The sequence below is a fragment of the Xiphophorus hellerii genome, chromosome 21, assembly GCF_003331165.1.
Source record: "Xiphophorus hellerii strain 12219 chromosome 21, Xiphophorus_hellerii-4.1, whole genome shotgun sequence".
NCBI classification, from domain to species: Eukaryota; Metazoa; Chordata; class Actinopteri; order Cyprinodontiformes; family Poeciliidae; genus Xiphophorus; species Xiphophorus hellerii.
Genome location: NC_045692.1, coordinates 1,386,263 through 1,407,958, shown reverse-complemented (window position 1 = coordinate 1,407,958; position 21,696 = coordinate 1,386,263). Strand labels below are relative to the sequence as shown.

The following is a 21,696-nucleotide window of genomic DNA, read 5'->3' as shown; positions in this document are numbered from 1 at the left end:
TGTATAAATATAAATATGGGAGCTGTATGCACAGATTATACAGATTATACAGAATATACAAGAATGTTAGGGAATGGATTATATATGTATATAATATAATACAAGATAAATAATGGCAGATAAAATTTACAGGTTGTATGTGTGTGTGAAGAAAACAGTCCGCGATGTGTGTGTGTGTGAGGATAGTCCATGTGTTATTGTGGTATGAGAGGATAGGGGAGTACAGTCCTTATAGTTTATGTTTTATGTCAGGAGGTGTTCAAAAGCGTGACAGCTGTGGGAAAGAAGCTGTTCCGGTGCCTGGTGGTTCTGGTCCGTAGGCTTCTGTAACGCCTCCCAGAGGGCAGGAGGGAAAAGAGTGTGTGTGCTGGGTGAGTGGAGTCCTTTGTGATTTTCCCGGCCCTTTTCAAACAACGCTTCCTGTAGATGTCCTTGATGGCAGGGAGCGGTGCCCCGGCGATATACTGGGCAGTTTTCACCACCCTCTGCAGCACCTGCCGGTCGGAGACAGAGCAGTTCCCGTACCAAGCTGTAATACAGTTGGTGAGGATGCTCTCAATGGTGCAGCGGTAGAAGTTCGTGAGGATCTCTGAGGACAGGTGGTTCTTCCTCAGGGTCCTCATGAAGAAGAGGCACTGATGCGCCTTCTTAATGAGTTTGGAGCAGCTGGTCGTCCAGGTCAGGTCCTCGGAGATGTGGACTCCCAGGAACTTAAAGGTGTCCACACGCTCCACCACTGTCCCTTTAATGTGGATGGGTGGATGTGGGTCAGCGTTCCTCCTGAAGTCCACGATAAGCTCCTTGGTCTTCTCAGTGTTCAGCTGCAGGTTGTTTTTGTCGCACCACTCAGCCAGACGGTCTACCTCCTCCCTGTAAGCGGCCTCGTCATTATCTCTGATGAGGCCGATGACTGTGGTGTCGTCTGCAAACTTGATGATGGCGTTAGAGCCATGGACAGGTCTGCAGTCGTAGGTGAAGAGGGAGTAGAGGAAGGGACTCATCACACAGCCTTGTGGCACTCTGGTGTTTATGATGATGGTGGATGAGAAGTGGTTGTCCAGCCGGACATGTTGAGGTCGACTGGTCAGGAAGTCGAGCAACCAGTTACACATGAGTGAACTGATGCCGAGGTCTGTGAGTTTGGTAATGAGTTGTGATGGGATGACAGTGTTGAATGCTGAACTAAAATCTAAGAACAGCAGTCTGGCGTAAGTGTTCAAACTGCTAATCTAACATTTTCAGAGCAAAAAGCCTCTGATGAAACTCTCATCTTGTCTCTAGAACATTTTCTAACATCTCAGTGAAGAGTCAGAAGAAGCTGGTCCAGACATCTTCCAATACTCTCTGCTGAATGAGTCCCAAGTGCACCAGTCCTCTAATGGGATTGTTATTAGTTCAGCTATGAGGAGCAGAGTGTAACGTCAAGTCCTTGAAGCTGCTGTGTGTGTGTGTGTGTGTTCAGAACACACTGTTGTTCCTTTATCTAAAAGCAGAGATGAATGGACTCAGAAATGCTCTGCCTCAAGTTAATGAGGAAATGAAAGCTGAAATTATGCCACAGTGTTTATATCCTGTGACTGTGTTCTTCACATCATGTGATGCCTGACCACTGGTCATATGAAGAGGAAACAGCAATAGCCATCTGGAGAGAAAAACTTTGGGTTTTCAGAGTCTACATTCACCAAAATAACAAGACTTAAATGACTGACATATTTCACTCTATGTAGGATACATTCATACAAAATATGAGCCACTTTCTGAAATGAGTTACAAACATGCTAAACTCCATGCTATTCTAATACTGCACTTGTGTTATTTGAGATTTCACTGCAGAACACATTCTATATCATGTGGAATGTAGAACTAGCTGTTGGTTACATTCCACTGAGTCTGGAGATGTTGTATAATCAGAGCAATACAGAGCCATGGCTTAACCACATCACATCAGAGCAATCTTTCAAACAGCTACGATGGATGTTTGTGTGCTGTGCTGTCTGTGTGTGGGCGTGTGCGTGTGTGTGTATGGTCTGGGCTTTCTGAATCAGTCACTTCCTGTCTGTCTGAACGCTGAGCTTTGTCATGACAGCCTATTGTGTGACCCAATGCTACTTGCTCAGACAACTGTCCCTCATGCAACTTAGTTGGTCAAAATACAGATACAGATGATGCTTTCAACAACAGACTGAACTGCAGTATCTTGCTGCAAACCATGAACTATCTCAGCTTCCTCCAGTCTGCTCTGTCCCTTCTAGATGAACAAGGATGTCAAGAATCATGTCTCAACATGTAAAAAGGATTGTATTTACCTGTGCCACTTTATTTATAAAAGAACATTGGGTGGTACAATTTGTAAGGCTGTAGTAATTCCTCAAATGATTACAATACTGTGATTATTAAAATTCCTCAAGGCAAATTATCTGCCTCAAAGCTTAAATTATATTTTACGTTTTAGTAGGCCTGTCGCGATAAACGATAAATCGATTAATGTACTATCGACATCATTTTAATTATCGGCATTATCGTCTCTTCCGGCCTTTTTCTCTTTCTGTTAATGACACTGAATGGAAAAAAAGGCTCAACTCCGGTGCTCTCCACTGACTCCTCCCTTCCTCATTTCCTCAGTGTAAAGCCCAGCGCACACTACACAATCTTAGAGCTGTCGGCCGATTGTCGGCCCATTTTCAAAACCTGACAGACCACACATTAGCCGACAGAAATCCTAGGTATAACGGTTCGATCGGATTCGTTCCTGCCGTGTGGTGTCCAACAATGGGCACAGAATAATGGCTACAAGTCCAGTGAACTAATTTTAAAACCAGGCATTAATCAATGCTTTACTACAATCTACCTGCAATGCATGTGGCTAGTGTCAGCGTAAAGTCCTGACTGAATGAAAATCATTAGAACCTATTTACGTCACGTTAACGAAGAACAGCTGAAAGTTACCGGGTTTATCAACTGCTGTAGCAATTTCGCTCCAACTCCTCCTCTTGTCATTTCTATATTCTTTGCATGTTGAATAAACATTAATGTTGTTTCCACATATCATCTCCAATGTCCGCTGGACTTCGGGTTGCGCCGTGTCAGCTGTTTGGGATTCCCCGACGTAATTTCCCCTCAGAAAGTGCGGAGGGAATCCGCGCTTTCTGATTGGCTACCTGTCACATTCAACAGGCTGCGTTAAAGCGCCCAGTCGGGGAAAAACCCTGATTTAGATCGGAGGACGATCTACCGTAACACACCACACAATCTTAGAAAGACCAACGTTCTAAGATTGTTGTAAGGGGAAAAATAGGAGCAAAAATCATGTAGTGTGAACTATTGCATCAGGTAGTCGATGTGCCCATCTTCTCTATTAAATCTAATTATTACTGAAGGGCAATATAGTACACAGACTTCATAATCTGCACTCTTTTGATTGAATGCAGTATTTATTTCCACTTTGGCTTTATGTTGTTTAGTTTTTTTTTTCAAGTGCGTTTTTTGTTAATGGAGACCATTTTATTTTCGTTTTTGGTTGTTTTGTTTATTTTGTTTATCAGTTCCAGTGTTTAGTGTTCTTTTGAAAATAAAGTGTATCTATCTTTGGCAAGAAATCGCATGGATTATTATGTCATTTCCATTAAATCAGTGTAAAAAGGTCTTCAAACAATATTATCGTTTATCGCAATAATTTTTGAGACAATTAATCGCTCAGCAAAATTTGCTATCGTGACAGGCCTACGTTTTAGCCACCATATTCCAGACGGATGATCATTTGCATTGTGCCACATTCTCACTTCCGCCTATGAGTTGTTGATGAATAAGTGAATAAAAGGATTTTCATTGATTTCTCACAGGACCAATAGGAGTTCTGTGAAAAACTTAGAAAAATAAATTTCCTACCATCCCGGTCGCAACATATGAGTGGCGGTACATAGCTGGCAGATGTGTTTCTGTGTGTGACGAAGTTACCAAAGATATGTCGCTCATATGGACACAAAACTATAAATGTCTCGGCAAAGTGAAAGTTCATCTATTAAACTGACAGAAGAGTAAGACATAAATCAAAAGCAGAATTATTAGAAGTCTCTTTGTGACACTTTGTGTGTGCTTTATTATTAAATTTAATATAATTTATGATTTTTGAATAATTTGCATCCAGGTTAACTTAAAAATTGAGCTATAATTGTTACAAGTTAATTTTCTAAACTACAGAGAAGTAATTATTAGGGATGCACAAATATAAAAAATTGGGCCTATGTTGATATCCGATATTAATACCGCCAATGTGACAGTATGTACCAATATCTAACTTTATAAATTTTTTTATTTGATTACTTGATTACTAAAATAATTGTTTACAACAGTCCTAATTAAAATAATTTACTTTCTAGCTGCCTCAACAGATGATCAAATTAATCAATTTGCACGTCTCACAAGCATCTTGAAAAGATTTGAATTCATCAATTCAAATCTTTACATGAGTTTGATAAAAAAAAAGGCCTCAAAGAGGCAATTTACTTGCATACCGTTAGTTCCAGAGGCTCTAATTGCTGTTAAACGTCCAGTGTTACATTCATATTAAATATATGAAACTGCAGTTCTTAATTAGGCCCGAGCAGCAAAGCGCTGCGAAGGCCTATTGTATCTGTGCTGTTTATTATTATTAGGCCCGAGCAGCAAAGCGCTGCGAAGGCCTATTGTATCTGTACTGTTTATTATTATTATTACGATTCTTCCCACCTCTTCGTGTGCCTTTTTGGGGGCTTTATCATATTCAAAAACTCACCAAACTTGGCGGTCGCAACTAGAAAATTTAAAAATTTTGAATTTTAAGGTTGTCGCAAAAATCGCAAAAAAAATTGCTGAACGGCAGCAACTAGCAATTTTCTGTTGACACAATGGTATGAACGTACTTCATCGTAGAGACATGAAATTTGGTACACTTGTAGAGCTCACCAAAAGACTCAGAACTTACATTTAATGTTATAAGCCAACTATCACAGAAAGTCGGCCATTTTGTATTGAACGTCCATTTTTTTCCTCGATTTTGACGTTTACAGCCTTCGTATTTGATCGAACTCCTCCTAGGGATTTCGATTGATCGGCTTCAAACTCGGTCAGTCTGATCATAAGGCATGTTTGATTTAAAGTTATCAAATTGGTGAGTTTTGGAGCATGTTGAAGGGGGGTTAGCAGGGGTCAAAGTTCACCTACTCGCCATGAAACACGAAACTCTTATATTTCCTATACAAAAACACATAGAGGGACCAAACTTTCAGTGATTGATCGTCATCGGGTGCCCTACACTACCCTATGGTCAAATGATGACATCACTTAGGCCACGCCCCCTGAGAACAGGAAGTGTCATGTTTTACTGTGAACGGTCGCTATCTTAGCCCTTTGACCTAATCAACATGAAACTGTGTCCAGAGACAGAAGACATGTTGGTGTGTTGTGGATTCCAACCCCGACCTGCTGCGATGAAGCAGGTGGGCGTGGCGGCGTTGCGAACGCCATCGAATTTCGTTTGGCTCTGAATTCCACAGTTTCGGGGTGAGCTGCTCCAAACTCACTAGGATGGATCCTTATCCATCCCCGAACAGGAATCCATAGCGATATTTGGTGGGCGTGGCCTAATTTTTCTATAGCGACCCCTAGAGTATTTTAAATGAACAGCCCCAGGCCATGCTTTATCCTAGAATTACGAAACTTGGTACATATGTGTATCTTGTCAGGACGTACAAAAAAGTCTCTTGGAGCCATGCTCTAAACCCAACAGGAAGTCGGCCATTTTAGATTGAAGTTCATTTGACCTCGATTTTGACATTTAGAGCCTTCGTATTTGATCGAACTCCTCCTTGGGATTTCGATTGATCGGCTTCAAAGTCGGTCAGTCTGATCATAAGGCATGTCTGATTTAAAGTTATCAAATTGGTGACATTTGAACAGGTGGAAGGGGGGTTAGCAAGGCTCAAAGATCCCCTGTGATTGACTGTGTAATACAAAGGGCTTTGTCATGTGTAGGGCAATGCTGCCCTCTGGTGTCGAATTACTGAAATAATGAAACTATTTCAGTAATTTCAGTAAATCGACACCATAGGGCAGCATTGCCCTACGGAATGACAGTTCAGTGTTGAATTAAAGAGGAAAAAATTAAATAATTTGTAATTCTAACACAAAAACTGACAGAGACACCAAAGTTTGAGTTATTGATCATCCTCGGGTGTAGAATAATATCCAATGGTCAAATGATGACATCACGTAGGCCACGCCCTCTGACAACAGGAAGTCTTGTATTTTACTGTGAACGGTCGATAGCTTCTGCACCAAACTTTGCACGAGTGACCCTGGTGGGATCCTTGACGACCCTATGTCATCATATTATGACGTCATCTAAGCCCCGCCCCCTCGGAACAGGAAGTGCCGTTTTTTTCCTTGGAAAGTTCCATTTATGGCTCTCTTGACCTAATCAAGATGATTCGGATGATGAGCTCTGTCAATGCTCGCTGCTGGCTCAACCGTGTGGGCGTGGCCAAATGGCGAATATCAGTCCCTCGCCATATGCATACGTTTGGCTCTAATTCACACATAGATCATCCGATTGGCGCCAAAGTGGATATGCATGACCTTTGTTCACCTCTAAAGAGCCCAACGGGTTTGAAATGTAATTTGACTCCACTGCGCCCCCTAAGTTCATACATCGGCTGTATCTCCTCGACGCATCGACCGATCTGCACCAGATTTTTTGACAGTCGTCGTGAAGCGCTGCCGAACGCATTAACGCGTATCGCCCGGTGGACGGGCGGGGGAAATGCGCGACAGCTTCTGCGGCGGCTGGCGGGCGGCGGTGCTGGAAACTGCGGCAGAGCTTCCGCGGTGGGGAGCGGGCTGCGGCTCTGGAAAACGCGCGAGAGCTTCTGCGGTGGCCGGAACCCCCGCGGTGGCCAATAGGCCGGAGCGGCGCTTGCTGCGAGGGCCGCCCGAGGCTGCTTGCAGCTTTAATTATTCTTATTATTCTTCCACCCAAATGAATTGCCTTTTTGGGGGCTTTATCATATTCAAAAACTCACCAAACTTGGCGGTCGCGACTAGAAAAATTCAAAATTTTGAATTTTAAGGTTGTCGCAAAAATCGCAAAAAAAATTGCTCAACGGCGGCAACTAGCAATTTTCTGTTGACACAATGGTATGAACGTACTTCATCGTAGAGACATGAAATTTGGTACACTTGTAGAGCTCACCAAAAGACTCAGAACTTACATTTAATGTTATTAGCCAACTATCACAGGAAGTCGGCCATTTTGTATTGAACGTCCATTTTTTTCCTCGATTTTGACGTTTACAGCCTTCGTATTTGATCGAACTCCTCCTAGGGATTTCGATTGATCGACTTCAAACTCGGTCAGTCTGATCATAAGGCATGTTTGATTTAAAGTTATCAAATTGGTGAGTTTTGGAGTATGTTGAAGGGGGGTTAGCAGGGGTCAAAGTTCACCTACTCGCCATGAAACACGAAACTCTTATATTTCCTATAAAAAAACACATAGAGGGACCAAACTTTCAGTGATTGATCGGCATCGGATGTCCTAAAATACCCTGTGGTGAAATGATGAAATCACTTAAGCCACGCCCCCTGAGAACAGGAAGTGTCATGTTTTACTGTGAACGGTCGCTCTCTTAGCCCTTTGACCTAATCAACATGAAACTGTGTCCAGACACAGAAGACATGTTGGTGTGTTGAGGATTCCAACCCTGACCGGCTTTGAGATAGCAGCTGGGCGTGGCGGCGTGGCGAAGTGACCTGTAACGCCGATGCCATACGTTTGCTTCTAGATTCCACATGTTTCGACCGAGCTGCACCAAACTTGGCTTGAGTGATGCTGGTGTGATACCTGAAAATTCTATGTCATCAGATTATGACGTCATCTAAGCCCCGCCCCCTCAGAACAGGAAGTGCTATTTTTTTCCTTGGAAACTTTCATCTATGGCTCTCTTGACCTAATCAAGGTGATTCTGTGTTGGATGACAGATAGGAAGTTGGTCTCGCTTGCTTTAAAGTGCCAAGAGTTTTCAATGGCGGCAACGCCGTTCGTATACGTTTGCCTCTACATTCCACATATTTTGACCGAGCTGCATCAAACTTGGCCTGAGTGATCCTGGAGGCTTGCCCGTCAATCCTACGTCATCACAATATGACGTCATCTAAGCCCCGCCCCCTCGGAACCGGAAGTGCCGTTTTTTTCCTTGGAAAGCTCTGTTTATGGCTCTCTTGACCTAATCAAGGTGATTCTGTGTTGGATGACAGATAGGAAGTTGGTCTCGCTTGCTTTAAAGTGCCAAGAGTTTTCAATGGCGGCAACGCCGTTCGTATACGTTTGCCTCTACATTCCACATATTTTGACCGAGCTGCATCAAACTTGGCCTGAGTGATCCTGGAGGCTTGCCCGTCGATCCTACGTCATCACATTATGACGTCATCTAAGCCCCGCCCCCTCGGAACCGGAAGTGCCGTTTTTTTCCTTGGAAAGCTCCGTTTATGGCTCTCTTGACCTAATCAAGATGATTCGGATGATGAGCTCTGTCATTGCTCGCTGCTGGCTGAACCGTGTGGGCGTGGCCAAATGGCGAATATCAGTCCCTCGCCATATTCATACGTTTGGCTCTAATTCAAGCATGGATCATCCGATTCACTCCAAACTGGATATGTATGACCTTTGTTCACCTCTAAAGAGCCCAACGGGATTGAGATGTAATTTGGCTCCACTGCGCCCCCTAAGTTAATACATCGGCTGTATCTCCTCGACGCATCGACCGATCTGCACCAGATTTTTTGACAGTCGTCGGGGAACGCCGCCGAACGCATTCACGCGTGTCGCCCGGTGGACGGGCGGGGGAAATGCGCGACAGCTCCTGCGGCGGCTAGCGGGCGGCGGTGCTGGAAACTGCGGCTGAGCTTCCGCGGTGGGGAGCGGGCTGTGGCTCTGGAAAACGCGCGAGAGCTTCTGCGGTGGCCGGAACCCCCGCGGTGGCCAATAGGCCGGAGCGGCGCTTGCTGCGAGGGCCGCCCGAGGCTGCTTGCAGCTTTAATTAGGCCCGAGCAGCAAAGCGCTGCGAAGGCCTATTGTATCTGTACTGTTTATTATTATTATTATTATTATTATTCTTATTATTCTTCCACCCAAATGAATTGCCTTTTTGGGGGCTTTATCATATTCAAAAACTCACCAAACTTGGCGGTCGCGACTAGAAAAATTCAAAATTTTGAATTTTAAGGTTGTCACAAAAATCGCAAAAAAAATTGCTCAACGGCGGCAACTAGCAATTTTCTGTTGACACAATGGTATGAACGTACTTCATCGTAGAGACATGAAATTTGGTACACTTGTAGAGCTCACCAAAAGACTCAGAACTTACATTTAATGTTATAAGCCAACTATCACAGGAAGTCGGCCATTTTGTATTGAAAGTCCATTTTTTACCTCGATTTTGACGTTTACAGCCTTCGTATTTGATCGAACTCCTCCTAGGGATTTTGATTGATCGGCTTCAAACTCGGTCAGTCTGATCATAAGGCATGTCTGATTTAAAGTTATCAAATTGGTGAGTTTTGGAGCATGTTGAAGGGGGGTTAGCAGGGGTCAAAGTTCACCTACTCGCCATGAAACACGAAACTCTTATATTTCCTATACAAAAACACAGAGAGGGACCAAACTTTCATTGATTGATTGTCATCGGGTGTCCTAAAATACCCTGTGGTGAAATTATTTTTTTAAGTAGGCCACGCCCCCTGAGAACAGGAAGTGTCATGTTTTACTGTGAACGGTCGCTATCTTAGCCCTTTGACCTAATCAACATGAAACTGTGTCCAGAGACAGAAGACATGTTGGTGTGTTGAGTAATCCAACCCCGACCGGCTGCGATGAAGCAGGTGGGCGTGGCGGCGTTGCGAACGCCGTCGAATTTCGTTTGGCTCTGAATTCCACAATTTCGGGCCCAGCTCCTCCTAACTCACTAGGATGGATCCTTATCCACCCACCGACAGGAATTCATAACAAAATTTGGTGGGCGTGGCCTAATTTCTCTATAGCGACCCCTAGAGTATTTTAAATGAACAGCCCCATGCCATGCTTTATCCTAGAATTACGAAACTTGGTACACATGTGTATCTTGTCAGGACGTACAAAAAAGTCTCTTGGAGCCATGCTCTAAACCCAACAGGAAGTCGGCCATTTTGTATTGAAGGTCCATTTTGGACCTCGAGTTTGACGTTTACAGCCTTTGCATTTGATCGAACTCCTCCTAGGGATTTCGATTGATCGGCTTCAAACTTGGTCAGTCTGATCATAAGGCATGTCTGATTTAAAGTTATCAAATTGGTGACTGTATGAGCTTGCTGAAGGGGGGTTACCAGGGGTCAAAGTTCACCTACTCGCCATGAAACACGAAACTCTTATATTTCCTATACAAAAACACATAGAGGGACCAAACTTTCTGGGATTGATCGTCATCGGGTGTCCTAAAATACCCTGTGGTGAAATTATTTTTTTACGTAGGCCACGCCCCCTGAGAACAGGAAGTGTCATGTTTTACTGTGAACGGTCGCTATCTTAGCCCTTTGACCTAATCAACATGAAACTGTGTCCAGAGACAGAAGACATGTTGGTGTGTTGTGGACTCCAACCCCGACCGGCTGCGATGAAGCAGGTGGGCGTGGCGGCGTTGCGAACGCCGTCAAATTTCGTTTGGCTCTGAATTCCACAGTTTCGGGGTGAGCTGCTCCAAACTCACTAGGATGGATCCTTATTGACCCGCCAACAGGAATTCATAACAAAATTTGGAGGGCGTGGCCTAATTTCTCTATATCGCCCCCTAGAATATTTCAAAAACTCAGCCCCAAGCCATGCTTTAGCTTAGAATTACGAAACTTGGTACACATGTGTATCTTGTCAGGACGTACAAAAAAGTCTCTTGGAGCCATGCTCTAAACCCAACAGGAAGTCGGCCATTTTAGATTGAAGTTCATTTGACCTCGATTTTGACGTTTACAGCTTTCGTATTTGATCAAACTCCTCCTAGGGATTTCGATTGATCGACTTCAAACTTGGTCAGTCTGATCATAAGGCATGTCTGATTTAAAGTTATCAAATTGGTGAGTTTTGGAGCATGTTGAAGGGGGGTTAGCAAGGCTCAAAGTTCCCCTGTGATCGACTGTGTAATACAAAGGGCTTTGTCATGTGTAGGGCAATGCTGCCCTCTGGTGTCGAATTACTGAAATAATGAAACTATTTCTGTAATTTCAGTAATTCGACACCAGAGGGCAGCATTGCCCTACGGAATGACAGTTCAATGTTGAATTATAGAGGAAAAAATTAAATAATTTGTAATTCTAACACAAAAACTGACAGAGACACCAAAGTTTGAGTTATTGATCATCCTCGGGTGTAGAATAATATCCAATGGTCAAATGATGACATCACGTAGGCCACGCCCTCTGACAACAGGAAGTCTTGTATTTTACTGTGAACGGTCGATAGCTTCTGCACCAAACTTTGCACGAGTGACCCTGGTGGGATCCTTGACGACCCTATGTCATCATATTATGACGTCATCTAAGCCCCGCCCCCTCAGAACAGGAAGTGCCGTTTTTTTACTTGGAAAGCTCCGTTTATGGCTCTCTTGACCTAATCAAGATGATTCGGATGATAAACTCTGTCAATGCTCGCTGCTGGCTGAACCGTGTGGGCGTGGCCAAATGGCGAATATCAGTCCCTCGCCATATGCATACGTTTGGCTCTTATTCAGGCATGGATCATCCGATTGGCGCCAAACTGGATATGTATGACCTTTGTTCACCTCTAAAGAGCCCAACGGGTTTGAAATGTAATTTGGCTCCACTGCGCCCCCTAAGTTAATACATGGGTTGTATCTCCTCGACGCATCGACCGATCTGCGCCAGATTTTTCGACAGTCGTCGGGGAGCGCCGCCGAACGCATTCACGCCTGTCGCCCGGTGGACAGGCGGGGAAAACGCGCGACAGCTTCTGCGGCGGCTAGCGGGCGGCGATGCTGGAAACTGCGGCAGAGCTTCTGCGGTGGGGAGCGGGCTGCGGCTCTGGAAAACGTGCGAGAGCTTCTGCGCTGGCCGGAACCCCCGCGGTGGCCAATAGGCCGGAGCGGCGCTTGCTGCGAGGGCCGCCCGAGGCTGCTTGCAGCTTTAATTCTTCTTACGATTCTGCCCCCCTCTTCGTGCGCCTTTTTGGGGGCTTTATCATATTCAAAAACTCACCAAACTTGGCGGAAGCGACTAGGCGGTTTAAAAATTTTGAATTTTAAGGTCGCCGCAAAAATCGCAAAAAAAATTGCTCAACGGCGGCAACTAGCAATTTTCAAAAGACCCATTGCTATTCACTTACTTCATCGTAGAGACTTGAAATTCGGTACAGTTGTAGAGCTCACTAAGACGCTCAGAATTTACAAGTAATGTCATAGTGCAAGTATCGCAGGAAGTCGGCCATGTTGGATTGAAGGTCCATTTCGGACCCTGATTTGGCCGTTTACAGCCTTCGTATTTGATCGAACTCCTCCTAGGGATTTCGATTGATCGGCTTCAAACTCGGTCAGTCTGATCATAAGGCATGTCTGATTTAAAGTTATCAAATTGGTGAGTTTTGGAGCATGTTGAAGGGGGGTTTCCAGGGGTCAAAGTTCACCTACACGCCATGAAACAAAAACCTCTTATATTTCCTATACAAAAAAACATAGAGGGACCAAACTTTCAGTGATTGATCGGCATCGGGTGTCCTATAATACCCTGCAGTGAAATTTTTTTTTTACGTAGGCCACGCCCCCTGAGAGCAGGAAGTGTAATGTTTTACTGTGAACGGTCGCTATCTTAGCCCTTTGACCTAATCAACATGAAACTGTGTCCAGAGACAGAAGACATGTTGGTGTGTTGTGGATTCCAACCCCGACCGGCTGCGATGAAGCAGGTGGGCGTGGCGGCGTTGTGAACGCCGTCGAATTTCGTTTGGCTCTGAATTCCACAGTTTCGGGGTGAGCTGCTCCAAACTCACAAGGATGGATCCTTATCCATCCCCGAACAGGAATCCATAGCGATATTTGGTGGGCGTGGCCTAATTTTTCTATAGCGACCCCTAGAGTATTTTAAATGAACAGCCCCAGGCCATGCTTTATCCTAGAATTACGAAACTTGGTACATATGTGTATCTTGTCAGGACGTACAAAAAAGTCTCTTGGAGCCATGCTCTAAACCCAACAGGAAGTCGGCCATTTTAGATTGAAGTTCATTTGACCTCGATTTTGACATTTAGAGCCTTCGTATTTGATCGAACTCCTCCTTGGGATTTCGATTGATCGGCTTCAAAGTCGGTCAGTCTGATCATAAGGCATGTCTGATTTAAAGTTATCAAATTGGTGACATTTGAACAGGTGGAAGGGGGGTTAGCAAGGCTCAAAGATCCCCTGTGATCGACTGTGTAATACAAAGGGTATCCTTTGTCATGTGTAGGGCAATGCTGCCCTCTGGTGTCGAATTACTGAAATAATGAAACTATTTCAGTAATTTCAGTAATTCGACACCAGAGGGCAGCATTGCCCTACGGAATGACAGTTCAATGTTGAATTGAAAAGGAAAAAATTAAATAATTTGTAATTCTAACACAAAAACTCACAGAGACACCAAAGTTTGAGTTATTGATCATTATCTTGTGTCCAATAATATCCAATGGTCAAATGATGACGTCACGTAGGCCACGCCCCCTGACAACAGGAAGTCTTGTATTTTACTGTGAACGGTCGATAGCTTCTGCACCAAACTTTGCACGAGTGACCCTGGTGGGATCCTTGACGACCCTATGTCATCATATTATGACGTCATCTAAGCCCCGCCCCCTCAGAACAGGAAGTGCCGTTTTTTTACTTGGAAAGCTCCGTTTATGGCTCTCTTGACCTAATCAAGATGATTCGGATGATAAACTCTGTCAATGCTCGCTGCTGGCTGAACCGTGTGGGCGTGGCCAAATGGCGAATATCAGTCCCTCGCCATATGCATACGTTTGGCTCTTATTCACGCATAGATCATCCGATTGGCGCCAAACTGGATATGTATGACCTTTGTTCACCTCTAAAGAGCCCAACGGGTTTGAAATGTAATTTGACTCCACTGCGCCCCCTAAGTTAATACATGGGCCGTATCTCCTCGACGCATCGACTGATCTGCACCAGATTTTTTGACAGTCGTCGGGGAGCGCCGCCGAACGCATTCACGCGTGTCGCCCGGTGGACGGGCGTGGAAAATGCGCGACAGCTTCTGCAACGGCTAGCGGGCGGCGGTGCTGGAAACTGCGGCAGAGTTTCTGCGGTGGGGAGTTGGCTGCGGCTCTGGAAATCGTGCGAGAGCTTCTGCGGTGGCCGGAACCCCCGCGGTGGCCAATAGGCCGGAGCGGCGCTTGCTGCGAGGGCCGCCCGAGGCTGCTTGCAGCTTTAATTTGAATCTATTATCTTGTCATGAATCCAACGTGATAATTTTATTAATTCTGATGCCTAAATGTAGGCAAATAAATGAGAAACATATTTAAAAGTTTGACATGCACATGGTGCCCTGCCCCCCATCCACACGCGCACACACACACACGTGATCATTGTGTTCAAATGAGAGTATCTGTGTGTGCAAAAGAAAGAATACATTTCTCTGCACCAGCCTGCCTTTTATAACCTCAGAAAATTTCCATAGGCCATGACCCCCCATCCAACCCCCATCTGCCCATTCTGGTCAGACCTTTGTCTGTACTAGATGTGATCGATTTATGCTGAGAATGGGGGCCCTCAGCCACAGACACGCATGACCCCATCCACCCCTCACTCCCACCGAAACAACTAGAGGAGCGGTAAGGTTGCTATCTGCTCTGCTCAATTGTTTTCTATGTCCAAACTGGAGTGAAAGATGAGCAACACATACCAGATGTTCCTTATAACACACATACTCACACGCACACCCCCCCACACACACTGCTTTATTCAGAGCAGAGTGCAGATGAGGAGCCAGACAGGACAACAGTGGGTCTGGTTTTAAAAAGCCCAGACGTTCTACGGTGAGCCTTTACTCTCTAACTTTAATAGCTCACTAATAAACGAGGATATGGAGTTCCTGTACCTGCAGAGAGCTTCAATTGTTCCAACCAATCATTATGAAAACTATTTAATACCACAAATCCAGCCTGTCAAGAGAAACAGCTGAGACCAATGGACAAAGAGATGGACAGATGGACGGACCAGCCCGGGGAGGACAAGGTAGAGCATCTGTCTGCTCTTATAAATATACAGAAGTCTGACCTAAAGGATAGACAGCTGCTCCAGCCCACACACAACACAGACGTGCATAACTTAGTACTTTATAAGGGAAAAAAGATTCAACAAATAAGGTCAAACAAATTCCAGGCAGCCTCTTTAAAACATCCACCTCATGTTGTCCTAGAGTCTCCAGGTTAGCCAGATCTGGTTTCTGTTACCAGGTCAGTCCTCAAATGGAACGCTATAGAAGAACTTCCATTAAGAACTGACCAATCAGAGCCAATCGTCAGCAGCATCTTGTTGGTTTCATCACACCAACTGATACAGGACTGGTTGTTGGGATGTTCAAAGATTATTTCTAAAATGCTGTGCAAATATCCATGTCAGTGACAAATGAAATTAAAGAACACCCCCCCCCCCCCCCCACACACACACATAATTACACATAGAGAGAGAAGTTGGCAGAATTGAGAAGGGAATGTGGGATGTGAGCAGCAGAAGTGGGAATGTTTGAGGAAGATGAGTCGTAGTTCACCCAGGCTGTCTGGGTCCTGCAGCGCCATCCCACTGTCCCACTGTGTCCTCCTCTGTCCTCAGCCAAGTTGTCTCTGTTACACCCAGCATGACCTCCACAGTCAGCCTCTTGTTCAGGTTGACTAAAGGCCCTGAAGTAGCTGCTTCACACTTTGCTGTCAACATTGAAGCTGACTTAAGTTGGTGTTTGTCAAAGGGAACACTGGCGGCCATGCTGTCATTTCCTTCCAAGAAGGTTTGGACAACCAGAAACACATACGATCCATGTATTCTATTGAACATTAACTGATAGGTTAAAACCCAGTTATGTCCAGATTAACACTAAATGATCAGCTGAGGAGGAGATCTGAAACACACCTAGCAACTCTGTTGTTGCTAGGTGTTACCCCAGCAACAAGGTAAACCACACCTAGCAAATGGGCATATGGTTTCTACAAAAAGCATAATAATAATTATCTTCAGTCTGCATTAAGTCAAGGTAAAACCAGTCTAAGGATAATCTGATCTGATGGAAGGTGTCCAGTATGAGAACAATATCTGCTTCTGTAGGAGCAGGCTTACCTGAACTTTTACAAAGAGAGCCCGTCTCTGTGGAGCTCAAACATTCATTTACTCCTGGGCCTCATTATTGCATTTGTCCCTTTGGATCCAGCAGCTACTAGCATCTAGAAAACCCTTCTAATTAGTTGTGGTTCCTGCACCTAGACAACAGGCAGCCAGGGTCGCCCACATGCCTGACATTCCTCCACTCTGAGACACTGAGTGTGCTGACACACACGTACACACACACACAAGGAAAATGCTACACAACACAAGCATTTGGTAGAATCACATAACACATGCAATGTTGTCTCCCAGCAGAAGAAACTAAAACATCCCAGATAACATGAGAAAAATATTCATCTACTTTCACATTATGCAGTCAGATGAGGTCACATGTAGAGATGAACAGGTAGTCAACAGGTGACATGAGCAAGCTGGAATCAAACCTACAACTTTGTAACTGCACCATGACTACAATCCCCACTGAGACAGATGAAATGTCCCATGATCACAGAAGAGCTATTGCATCACATTACTGATCACCACATCAAATCACTTTTAGTTTTCTTCTTCTAACGCAGAAGACGCATCACATCTGAAAACTGCCTGTAACCATAGCAACAACCAGTCCAAAGCACTTTGTTTTGAGCTCAGTTGGAAAAAGAATCCCAAAAAGACTAAAAGAATGAGATAAGGAACAGAAATGGAATAATCCTGGACTCTTTCCATGTTTGTTTAAATCCTAAACTCAGACCTCTAAGGAAACTGAAACCCATTTCAACATAAGACGAGTGGCAAACAGTAGCAGAAATTCACTAGGGGTAAACACGGGAAAAGTGAACAAAAGTTAACATTCTTCAACAGATGTGCCCAGGTAAGCGCATCTACATGCAAAAGCTCAAGGACAAGAAACTGTCACCTCTCCACACAAGTTCCATTGCAGATGAGTGGAGAGGGAGTGGCACTGGTCTCGTGTGCCGAGTCCATAAGGATGAGTGAACTCTGGCATCAGTTACCTGCCAGGCTCATGGTCCGGTACAGAGTGCAGCATTAAGCCCGGTCAGGAGGAGTGAGCCAGAGAAACGCAGGTTTAAAAGCCGAACGTGACAGTCTGAATGAACCTGTGTCGTAAAACTGTAGCAACTGAACACGGCAACACAACAAACATGTATCTGTACCTAAACTGTAATCATCCGATGGATGTTTACCAGCTTGGTGAACAAAACTTCAAACAATGGGCTGTCACCATCTTACTGACAGTCCACAATCACTGAGGTGTTTAATCAACAACTAAATACAAACAATGAAACAGTGTGCACCAAGACAAGTTGCTTAATCACTGAACAGATGATGCCCTTTAATCTAATTAATAAACCAGAATTTCAAAGGATCCTGCAAACATTTGACACCCAGCACACAGTAAGTTTGCACTTTTTTCCCATTTAAAGTCCTACCTGGCAGTTTAGCCAGTATATTTTATAGGGTAAGTTTGTTTACAGAGACTTCATAATCTATTTTATTTATTTATAGTTTGCTTATGTATTTTGAATATTTAAAATATCTTCCAAGTTCCAGTGTTAAATGTTCTGTAGAAATTAGTTTATTGATCTTTTAGAGAGCGTGCTTGTATTTAGGGCTGTTGCAATTCCTCGAATGATTCGAGTACCTCGATTATTAAAATTCCTCGAGGAAAATTTATCTGCCTCAACGCTTCATTAAATTATGTTTTATTATTTAGCGTAAAATGTTCCGGTTTTTAATATGGACACAAGAGCTATAAATGGCTGGGCAAGGTGAGAGTTCATTTATTAAATTGACTGAAGATGAATACATAAACTAAAAGCTGGAGCATTGACATTTTTTATAAGCGTATTTGTAGGCCTGCCTCATGATTATTAAATTGAATATAATTTCAGATTTCTGTATAAATGTTCTTCAGGTTAACTAAGAAAGTGAGCTATTATTGTTAATTTTCTAAACTACAGAAAAGTGATTGTTAGGGATGCTCAAATATGAAAAATTAGACTGATGTTGATAGTAACACTGCTGTTATGCTAGATTTACCGATATTTTATTTCATCAAAAAATGTTTATCCGATTACTCGATTAATTATTCTTTCGATTAATCGTCTGGTCCAGGACAGCAGCTCAGCAGTGAGCTGACTGTGCAGAGGAATGAAGTAATGACATGGTGCAAACAGAGGAAGTCAGCCAGACGTGAGTCATTCTCTGGACATCTACAGGAGCAGTTCCTCTCTGGTAGCTCTAGAAGCAGTCTGTGTTAGCATGAGGAGAATCCCACGTAGCCCACCGATGCTGTGTGTGTGTGTGAGTGCTGGTGCTGCTGCAGGGTGTGGTGCTGAGCAGAACGTGACGGCAGGGCCAGCAGAGATCTGATGCTTCAAATAAGGGCAGCATCTCCTGGCTCTGTTCTCGTCAGAGACAGCACACTGGGCTCTAGTCAGGTAGAGATGGCCGAGCTCCATGCTGCCACGCACCAACCTGCCGTGACAGTCCTGATGCTGGACAAAGACGAGGAATTCCTTCCCTCCCTCCCTAAATTGAACCAACAATTTGGTTCTTAATTTAAGAGCCAGCCAGCAGCTGCTTCGACTGAGATTGTTCTGCTTGCTGATGGAAAACCTCCCTCCTCCATTCATGCTGACACTTCCTCGCCCGCCCCGTCTCTTTTTCTCTCTACACAAAGGAAACATGTTAGTCTCCAAATTAGTTAGAGAAAATTTATACTGTCTCTTAGTATACATGTTCATGTGAGGCACGTTGGGTCTGGAGAAGGGAAAACTCCTCAGCATTGTGTAAACCACCCACTGGAATGTGACCAGATTGAGATGCAGACACTTATTTTATCTCCAAGGAAATTAAATGTTGCTCATCTATAACCCAGATAACGCCAGACCCTTCACAGTCTCCATACTCTTCCAGCTAAATTAGAGCAAACCGGGCTCTGCTCTCCATTGTCCACAGAGATCCACGCTTACAGAAATGTGTGTGTTCACTGGGATTACCAACAGGTTCTACTGGGAGGAGATCACTGGTTGGGATCCTACGATCAATACTTACAGTGAAATTAAACCAACATATCTCCAGAGTGCTGATGTAAACATCTGACAGGCAGATCTTGGCCTGTTTCATTGTTTTTTTTAGGACACAACAACTGTTTATTCTGGTTTAGATCAAAACCTAGTATATTCTGCAAACAAAAACATGATCTGTGAAACATTACTCTATCCTGTAAAAACATAAAAGGCCTATTTCAAATAGTCTTATGCATTTTACCTAAAGATGCAGGGTAACATATAAGAACTTTCAAGAAAACAGTATCATGCTTAAACATTATTAATCAACCAAGTCAAAACAGTTTTTATCTGCTTAGTACCAAATTACACCAATGTGAAAAAAGTTCCGTATTATTTCATTTTAACAAGCACTATTACCGGTATTTATTAACATTTTAAGTTTGTTAATGGGTTTTATCAATACATTCTGTAATAGCCGGTCCTTTGAGAACATTAAATACCTTGATATGGCTCAAAATGAAGACGAGTTGGAAGCACCTGCTTTAGTCCAATTAGAAGCTAACTTCAACTCAGTGGTTAATAAGCTCAGAGCCGAACTGAACAAGGAAACCTGCTGAAAATCAGCCCTCTGGTGGGTATTAAACAGTAACAACTGGTTCATGTGTAAACAGTAATAATTATTTAATAGCTCGTTGGATATCAAAGAGCACTCAAATCTTTCTGCAATATCCACAACAACGCCGCAGGGTGAAATGAAGAGATGTGAAATGAGTAACTGCGGTAAGTTAGAAACAATCGCTTCGCACTGAATTATATACACACACGCAGGTATTCATGTCTCGAGAGCAATATCTGGAGCTGAAATGTCTACCCGAAGCAACGATCCGACCACAAAGTCAATAAGCAACTTCTACCTCACAGAATCAAACATCACATGAGAAATCCAGACAACTTTGTGTTAGCTAAACTGCCGACAACTCCCCTGAACAGCGGACCCGAACGCTCTTTGTGGGCGAACTGAGTCCAGACACCGGCCAGTTTAGCCACAGCGCGAACAGCAACACGGCTTTTAACTCCGGGTTTGATTAAAGCTCCCTGCTTGTTCCCCCCCCCATCAGCCAGACAATAAACATTCCTGAGACAGGCGGCAGCGGGCTGGCCACAGACCCTGCGCCATCTTAGTTGCATACACTCCGCGTTTTACGGGCTTCTTCAACAAAGAGCTTTACTAGCGAAGCTCTCCGGGCAGAGAGCGAAACCCACAAGTACACTTCAAAGCGGAACGAACAACTCCAAAATCTTCATGACTCTTACCGTCAATATCATGTAACCTTGTCCAGGACAGAAGGACCATCAGAAGGCATGCTATTGCATCCATCGTGGCTACAGACCAGACTGGCACCCGTCTGCTAACTTCTCTAAGCTCAGAGGATGGTTAGCGCCTATTGGCTGACAGAGCGTCTAGTCCCGCCTTCACAGCGCCTGTTCCAGTGAAGGCATAGGCTGATTGGTTGAGGGACTAATACCCCGTCCCATTGAATTAGAAGCGTACCACCCCTGTAAACAAACACTTGCAGTTCACTGTAATGGCAACATTTTAATCCAAAAATGTGAGTTATATGACTCATTTCAAAATCATCCATAAAGTGTCAATTCATAGTAAATTATATTCTGAGTAACTTTACAAGACAAACAGCTCTAATACATTGTTTGTCTTATTACTCTAAAATGCTACAGTAATAACTGTGTGTTGGATGAGAGGAGGTTGTGTGGGCGTGTGTGTAATCTAAAAGAAACGTTTCAAAAACCTAAAATCAAAAGGTAAGTTTTGGGATAAAATCTTTATAATTTATTTCCACACAATCAATGTTGAAACTGAAAACATCCAGACTTGTCCTGAGGACACAGGATTGTCACACACGCATTTTCAAGCCAGGAAAAGAGAACTATGTCAGTGTCTCTACAAGTCAACACATAAATAACTGACACAGTCACTGGCTGCCACAGCATTTGCTTGAGAAAATATTTACAAGGACAACCCTATTTTTACTAACACAAAATCTTACCAATTTCTGTACATTTAAATAGATCAATTGACAACTATTATATCACTAATTTAGCAACCTCCCAGATCAATCAGGTATTCTGGTTCTATATCTCTGTTTCCCCAGAACCAAATATGGAAAGCAGCATCCATTCAGTTTTTATGCTCCCCTAATCTAGAAATTCTTTTTAAAAAAAACATCAGAAATGCTTTAAATCAAGAATAAATTAACATTTGTTCAGAG

General features: G+C 43.8%; 1 protein-coding gene across 2 annotated transcripts in view; it reads right to left on the bottom strand.

Moving 5' to 3' along the window:
* tgfbr1b (transforming growth factor, beta receptor 1 b) overlaps positions 1 to 20,844 on the bottom strand; it is a 54,212-nt gene extending 33,368 nt beyond the window's left edge. For both annotated transcript variants that reach the window (XM_032551697.1, XM_032551698.1), the window contains exon 1: positions 20,723 to 20,844. In XM_032551697.1, coding sequence (XP_032407588.1) covers positions 20,723 to 20,786 — 64 coding nt within the window. In that variant the 5' untranslated portion in view covers positions 20,787 to 20,844. The remainder of the gene's footprint in view (positions 1 to 20,722) is intronic.
* Between the last annotated feature and the right edge of the window lie 852 nt (positions 20,845 to 21,696).